The 8,021-nt window shown below is 38.8% G+C and overlaps 1 protein-coding gene across 1 annotated transcript; it reads left to right on the top strand.

Annotated features, from left to right (window-relative positions):
- Positions 1–1,203: 1,203 nt before the first annotated feature.
- LOC309891286 (ubiquitin carboxyl-terminal hydrolase 42-like) lies at positions 1,204–7,810 on the top strand (the record flags this gene model as incomplete). The annotated part of the gene is made up of 12 exons (XM_082785653.1): positions 1,204–1,432; positions 2,178–2,378; positions 2,975–3,085; positions 3,245–3,347; positions 3,552–3,619; positions 3,776–3,846; positions 4,378–4,460; positions 5,357–5,468; positions 5,846–5,986; positions 6,181–6,281; positions 6,745–6,886; positions 7,094–7,810. The coding sequence occupies 12 exons, from the start codon at positions 1,204–1,206 to the stop codon at positions 7,808–7,810; spliced, it is 2,079 nt and encodes a 692-aa protein (XP_082641779.1).
- Positions 7,811–8,021: the final 211 nt, after the last annotated feature.

Raw genomic sequence — 8,021 nt, 5'->3', positions numbered from 1 at the left:
CACACAACTACGCTTATTTAAAGCGGTATCACCTTGAAACCTAATCAGCATTTTAAAAAGGACTTTGTAGCAGTTACTGGCTTTTGTCCTGGAGGGCTGAGGTTTGTTTTGTTTTGTTTTACATTCAGCATTTCCGTTTCTAGCTTACATTCCCCTGTTATTTTGCATGAGGAAAGCATGCAACTTTTCAAAGTAGAACGGAAAGAGCTGCTTTTTAGTCTAACTTTTCAGTTTTTCATAGGAGTTTTAAATGTGGTAGGAGTAAAACACCAGAAGTACTGCTGCCAAAGTTATATTCAAACTCGTCTTTCTTGGAGAAGCAGAAGAAGCCCAGGGAGAAATGAATTTGCAAACATGCTCTTCATGCTCTCCTTTCCCAAGATTTCTCTGAGATATAGCCCATCCTCTGTGGGTTTTGAGGTATATGGTTCCCAGGAGTGAAAAGGAGGGCCAAACATCTCTCCTCTTGGATCTCAGCATGCCAGGGCTTTGGTGTACTGCCACTTACAGCTCCGCTTTTTCACCTGGAAAAAGCGACCGCATGATGTATACTGAGGAACCCACACAAATTAACTTGCTATCAACAAGTGACGCCCAGAAAAGGTGTATTTAAAAGCTAGGCTCATTATAGAATCACAACAAACCCCTCATGACTGGTGCAGTAGACAGTGAGGTAGAGGGCGAGCCCTGGAAAGACAGAAGAAAAGTAGCAGTGAGTTCTGGGTACCTTTGTGCAGACGAAACAGAAAAACGCAGGCAGTGAAGTAATAGTGTTCCGTTACTAATGCCAGCAATAGATAATTGCAACAATTATCTATTAGATCATAGGTGCTAATTAACAGATAATTGCGCAACTCCGGAAATCAATAAATAACTGATTCCCCTCAGAGAATGTCTTCTACATTTTTATATTAAAAAGACTCCAGAGTTGTAATGGATTAAAATCCTACGGAAGGGAAAGAAATGGCATCAGCCACTAGTTCTGCAGAAGCGAAAAGTAATACTGATAGAGTTTAGATGGAAATTTTCACTTTGTGTGTTTAGTTTGGGGATTCTTTTTAAATCATTCATACCAGCGATTTAGTTCTTAAGGCTGTTTCTTTGAGATTAAGTGACAGGACTTCTGTTACTCTTTTCTTCTTGGAGTGCTTCTTGATAGTCTTACGTCAACCAGAACTTCTGTCTCTGTCGCAGATGTGAACAATGACCGTAGCTAAGAAGCCCAAATCTTCAAAGCCTAAAAAGCCCTCTTCAAGGCGGTCTGGCAAATCCAAGAAACCAAGTCCTAAAATACTGATGTCACGCACCGCCAACTGGGGCCGGATAGTGCCTGCAGAAGATTCAAGCCAAGTCTCTGTGGCCCAAGGACGTGGAGGTGCTATTTACTGTAGGTCATCTGAAAAATCTAAGGCTTTTGCCCCAAGAGATCTAAGTAAGTGTGCGTTCTATCCTGCCTCCATTGTCTTCAAAGCAAAAGTAGAAAATGCAGTTCTTACTTGTTGCACTGATAGAGAAGGGGACTACTGTGAAGAAAGACTTCAAAAGCGAATCCCCTAAGGCAACTGAAGTGACTGATGTTACAGAAATTAATTTTGATATATTTACAGTCAACAGAGAAATACGGGGAGCTTTTTGTAATGCACAGATTCCTCCATGTCTTTTCTGTTTTGCAGAGAAAAGTGTTTGATTGTTGCTATTCACAGCTTCCATTTTTCACAGGTTTTTTGAAGGATAACATTGCTCAGGAAAAGATCTGGTATCTGTAGGGGTACCGTCATTCCTAGTTCCTAGTTTTTACGTTTTTACCGTATAATTTCAAGTCTAAGTTTGTGGTTTAAGTTATAATAAGGAAAAAAACAGTAGTTGAGTTAATCAGGTTAAAGATTATAGATGGAGAGGAACTTGGCATTAGGTGCTACAAACAGAATGGCAGTTAGCCTTGCCTTAGAAAAATTAAAATGGTTGACTAAAGTTGTTTTTGTTTTTTTTTTTTTTCCCCAAAACATTGTGTTGACCAGCCAATTTGAATTTGGTGGTATTAAAGCTGTCTGCAATAAGTTTTTCTGGTTTGGATTGTAGCTAGCTCCTCTAGGTGCTCCTGCAGAATAGTATTTTTTTAAATACCTTTCTTCGAAACAAACAAACAAGATCTCTTTTTAAATTTAACTTTCTTGCAGTCGTTAATGATGGAATTGCTCCGCCACAGAGCATTCTTTTTCCACCTGAGAAGATTTGTATGGATTGGCGAGAAACACAAAGTGTTGGAGTTGGCCTGTACAATCTTGGCAACACATGTTTTCTTAATGCTACTCTACAGTGTTTGACCTACACACCCCCACTTGCCAATTACATGCTTTCTCTTGAGCACAGCCAGTCATGTGAGTACTTTCTAACAGTATTTTGAATCTGTTGGATAGCTCTGAAGGTGAAAGAACAGCAGTGATTCTGTGAGATAAGCTTATTTGCCTGATTTTACCTGTAGCAGCTGGCTTTGAGCACTGTATTAGCAGTGGGCTCCGAATAGCATATGGAGTGCAATTAATGCACCATGTTTTATTTATTTAGTTAGTTATTTGTTTGTTTGTTTGTTTGTTTGTTTATTAAAGGATTATTTATTGCTTCATGGGAATAATGAAGTGCATTGGACAGTAATGCATTTGGTAGTAATTTTAGAGAGTAATACATTTTGCAGCCTGTGGAGTTCACATTCCTGTCAGCCTTTACAACTGCGACTTTGCAGTAGTCTTTTAGATTTCTCATCACAACATGCATTTGAATACAGGCTTAGTGGATATTTTTCTTCTGTCAAGTTGTGTGAAATGAAATGTTACAAGACTGTTGGGACATTGGCATCTTGGGAGAATAGAATGTAGCAAGGAGAGTGGATATTGTATCTATAGTTTAAATTGTACTTAGATGTTTGTAGTTCTGGATATTTCGCTGGACTGGGATGCTTTGCTCTTTCACTCTTCAGGTCGTGAACAAGATTTTTGCATGATGTGCACGATGGAGACTCACATTAACCAGGCCCTGCGTTGCACTGTTGATGCCATCGAGCCTACGCATGTTACCAGTAATCTCAGTCGTAAGTGGCTTCAGATGTGTTTCTTTTCGATAGCTTGTAATCTTCAAATAATTATTTGATGTGTCTAAGTGGTTTTAACACTCCAATGAAGAGAGATTTTAGAAATACAAGAATGATTTCATTTTTAAATGAGGTCAATACTATCATCTTCTTATTTAGGAATAGGACAACATTTCCGTTTTGGCAGTCAAGAAGACGCACACGAGTTCTTGCGCTATACTGTTGATGCTATGCAGGAAGCGTGCTTGAACGGAAGCACCGAGTAAGCATAAACAAGTTCACTTTCATACATTCTCTAGCACCTTCTAGTCCTTTATTTACTCTCAAAAATGATCTCTAGCACCTTTTAGTGCCTTATTTACTATCAGCAACGCAAGTCTACATCATCCTTGGTTTTCATCAAACTCTTTGAAGAGTTAATTCTGTGCCTTAAATCTTCTGAGGTCTGATTATAATTTATTTCCAGATTGGACAGATCTTCTCAAGCTACCACCATCATTCATCAAATATTTGGAGGATTTCTAAGATCGAGAGGTACTTGAAAAAATATTCCTGTCCTTAGAACTGATCTGTGTCTTTTGTCGGTAGTAAAGCAGTCTGTAGTTTGTCTAAAGTAGTATCTGTCAACAACTTGAATTTGGACAGTTAGTCTCCTTCACATAATGTTAAGCATTTATATTTTGTTTCCAGTGAAGTGCTTGAATTGCAAAGCAGTTTCGGATACGTATGAGGCATTTCTTGATATCACTTTGGATATAAAGGTAAGATGTTTTCTAAATATAATTCATGATGTTTAAGTACATGCATAACTTTCTAAATTAAACTTGTTTAACTTAAAAAACCAAACCACATATAATGTTAAAACGTAAGAGCTTGGTGGTGCTAAGGAAGTGGATTGGACTTTGTCCTTCCGTGGAACCCATGTAAATAGTCTCCACATTTGCATTGGGTTTAAGGGGAAAGAATTCTCTTTCTGCAAAAATTATAATGCTGTCCTACTTCTTTGTTGTTCTACCTCAATATACATCTAATTGTTAGACTGATGAATTTGTCCCCAGTATTGATGACAAAGCACACTGTAGATGCTGTCTAGGCTACTGGAAAAGTATTTGTTCCAAAGTCAAATGCCTTCCAGGTGAGGTCAATGCTGAGCATGCTCTTTCTGCCTCCTTCTTCACAGTGCTCCTAGTAGATCGCTTGAGTATGTTAGTAAGATTCTCTTATAAACTACTAGTATGTCTCTGGAATTCTGAATTACGGTGACTTTACGCTCTTCTTTCTCGCTGCTCTAGGCGGTTTCGTCTGTTAGCAGAGCTCTGGAACTCTTTGTGAAACCTGAAGAGCTGGATGGAGAGAATTGCTATAAATGTAGCGAGTAAGATTTTGACGTCAGTTTTCTATGTTGCATGACTCTGTTGGACTACCTCTAAACTTTGGATCTACTTACAAGTTTTGTGGAAGTTTATAAAAGACTTGGATTTTTGTTTCCTTGGAGGGGGGAAGTCTTGTTCATAGGCATTCCCTATGGGTTTGCAATTCTCTGGCTTGTATTTTGCCATCAGAATTCAAAAAGAGCTACTTTTGTTCTTTCTATTTATTAGCTCTCGACAGTACTTTTCTTGATGTAAACTGCCCAGTTTCCGTTGTTCTCTGGGCTAGTGGCTAATTTTCACTGCTTACACCGTAGGTCCTACCTTGGAGCGGGCAATGTGTCAAACTGAACTATTTTGTTTCAAAGGATGGCAGATGGTTTCAGTGTCTTTCCAGACAAGCTCAGTACATGAAGACTTCCTACTGTTAAATGTCTCCCTCCTGTAGAATGACCATGTGCTTCTGTTGTATTTTTGATGTTGATAGTCGACCTATGTTGGAGATTATTTGCAATTTCTAGCCCTGGGGACCAAGGCTCTCTCGTTCCGCTTTCAGTATTTGTATTTCCCTTGAAAGCTGAAAGAATGTATCCAGGATTGGAGTTCAAATAGCCACTTTTGTAGACCAAGAAATGGTACCTTGCCATCCAACCTGGTCATACCCTTTTGTGAGAGATTCCTGTTCCCGCTATGCTCTGAGTTGTTGGGAAAATTGACCTTCTTCTGTGTATTAACAAACCTGACACGCAGTGCATGGGTTTATGAAAAGAAAAAAGACCAACCTATTATGCAAGTAAATATCATTCAAATAGCATAGGCATGCGTGAGACATTAAAAGGAGTTTGTTTTGGGGGCGAAAAAAGAAGATGCCTTCAAACACTTATCTCTGCTTGGTTTTAAGGTGTAAAAAGATGGTTCCTGCATCCAAGAGATTTACCATACACCGTTCTTCCAAGGTTCTCACAATATCACTGAAAAGATTTGCAGATTTCACAGGTGGAAAGATCAACAAGGTATATTTACCACTGTAATGCAACTATATCATTGTGTAATGGGACATCCCCCAAAGCTGAAAGTTGTTAATATTTTCAGACAATAATTGTAGACTAACGACTATGGCTTATTCTTTCTCTTAATATCAATAAAGTTCCCGCTTGACAAGAAGCATATGCTTTCCTCTGAGAAGGCTGATTCATCAGGAAACAGTTCTCTGCAACTTCTAGTCTTAACCGTTGTTTATGGGAAGACTTATTTGTAGTGAATCAAGAAATATATTCTAGAAATATATTCTAGAAATCAATTCTAGTCTGTGTTTTTTGGAAGTGTTTTTCTCTGGCTAGTCCACGAAGTACTCTGGGATAATTTTTCTATCTTCTTGATGTCTCTTTAGGAGGTGAAATATCCGGAGTATTTGGACCTGAGAGCCTACATGTCGCAGTCAATGGGAGAACCACTGCTCTATGCCTTATATGCGGTGCTGGTACATCACGGTGTCAGCTGTCACTCAGGACACTATATATGCTATGTAAAGGTAGAAGTCAACAGCATTTCTAACAGGGTAAAGGTTGTGCTGGCAAACCAATTAAAGCATGACTAGCAGCTACTGTTTCTAGGGAAAAAGATTTCATTATATTTTTATTTGACATGTGTGTATTTTGTTCCTATCCGTGATTTCAATTGGAAAACGTGCAATTCACCTAAAGAAATCATTGTCTTTATTTGCAGGCTGGTAATGGACTTTGGTATCAGATGAATGATGCTAAAGTAGTGTGTACTGACATTAAAAGAGTTCTTGGTCAGCAAGCTTACATACTTTTTTATATCAGGTAATAACAAATCTTAAATTGTGTTCAGAAGAGATTTACTTTCCTGTTATTGATATTTTTCTGTTTTGCAAGTGTTTTTCTTGCTATCCCAGGAGAAGATTATTATTTGTCTAATTCAGTTCTGTCTAACCTGAAATTCTCTGTGTCGTTTATTATCTTTTGTTGCTTGGCCTTAAACTGCAGCACTTGTGTAAATTGCTATCTATGTGTTATCTGTAGCTGGCTACTTTAGAGAAGGAGAGAAATGAAGGTCATCTGTGGTGTAAGAATGAATTATTGCTCTGCAAGTGATAGTCTTAGTAGGAAGACTGTTCTCTACTTTTCAGTCTGTAGTCTTGGCAAAGCCTTCTGTAGAGAAGGCTTCCATATCGTATGAGCTGTTCCTCTAAAATGATAGGATGGGATTTAATCCAAGAGTAGGCTGAAAGAAAAACTAAACTACGATCACTGCTCTTTTCTGAAGGCGCTATGATTTGACACTTGGAGAACGTGCGTTTTACTTGCCAGCACCATCTTATCCCTGTTCATTCCCTCCTGGTCAGCAGGGGGCTAATAGTAAGCAGGCTGGATTTCTGGGACCACGACTTCTTCCTCATATGATTAAGGTAATTCAGGGAAGCGGGAGGGCAGATAACGGCACCAAACTGCTAGTGGGTTTGGGGTTTGGTGTGGGGTTTTTTGTTTGGTTTTAAGCATCTTTTTAGGTGTTAAGACCATTTGTAGAAACACTCAGTAGGAGAGTTTTGTGTTTCAAAATGTTACATGCAGTGTTTGCGTTAATCCATCTTGCAATTTCTTCTTTTTAAATACAGAATTCAAGCCGTTTAAATGGAAATGGATCCATAAAAGAGGACACAAAGACCACTGGTGTCACCCTAAAAAGGCCATCTTCAGCACCACCAATGGCCTGTGTTCAAAACCAGGCAATTACCAGGCCTTCAATGACTGATACGTCAAGAAAACAGAAGATCACCATCAGTATTCACAATAAATTGCCTGCTCGTCAGACTGTGTCACAGCCTGACTGTCTTAGCAGTGCTGTGGAGGATGAAGATCTCTACCAGGCTGTTCCTTCATCCACAATTACAAATTCGGTAATGCAAATGAAGCAAATGCAAACAAACAAAAAAGTTTCTGATGAAATTTTTGTGGAGCCAACAGTGAATGAAAATCCTAAACTCAGCTCTGATAACACAGTCCCTTATGGTGCAGAATCTTCAGGAAAATCTGAGGAGGAGTCAAAGGGCTTATTTCAAAGGAATTTGAAATGCAATGCAATGTCCTCTAATGGAATTTTGGTTGGAAAGGTAGTCCGTACATTGCAGCATTCCAATTCTTCCTGTCAGAATGCTGACAAAGGAAGATCCCAGCATGAGCTGCCAAAAACAGATTCACTAAATGGTGCTATTAGGTTAGTTAATGAATCTAAAGAAAACGGACTGAAACTTGATGATTCCACTTGCCGAGTTGAACCTGTTAAACCTTCTGAGATGTTCTTTTCTAAAACAAATGGATCGCTTGAAACATAGATTTGCTCCATCGAGAATTTCTCACCTACGATGTATTCGGGAGTGTTTATTGTGTTCCTAATTCAGGTGAAATACTGAGAAAACACAGCACACATGTGATCGTAAGGCTTTGTGGTATTATCCCCTTAGAATTTGCAGACCTGAGCTTACATTAGAACTTGTCAACTTAAGCTCAGCTGAGATAAAAATTCCTAAGTTTCATAAAGTAGAT

This window comes from Aythya marila, assembly GCF_965140915.1.
Source record: "Aythya marila genome assembly, contig: HAP1_HAP1_SCAFFOLD_172, whole genome shotgun sequence".
Lineage (NCBI taxonomy): Eukaryota > Metazoa > Chordata > Aves > Anseriformes > Anatidae > Aythya > Aythya marila.
Note: the sequence above shows the minus strand (reverse complement) of the source record. Positions and strands in the feature narration are given on the sequence as shown.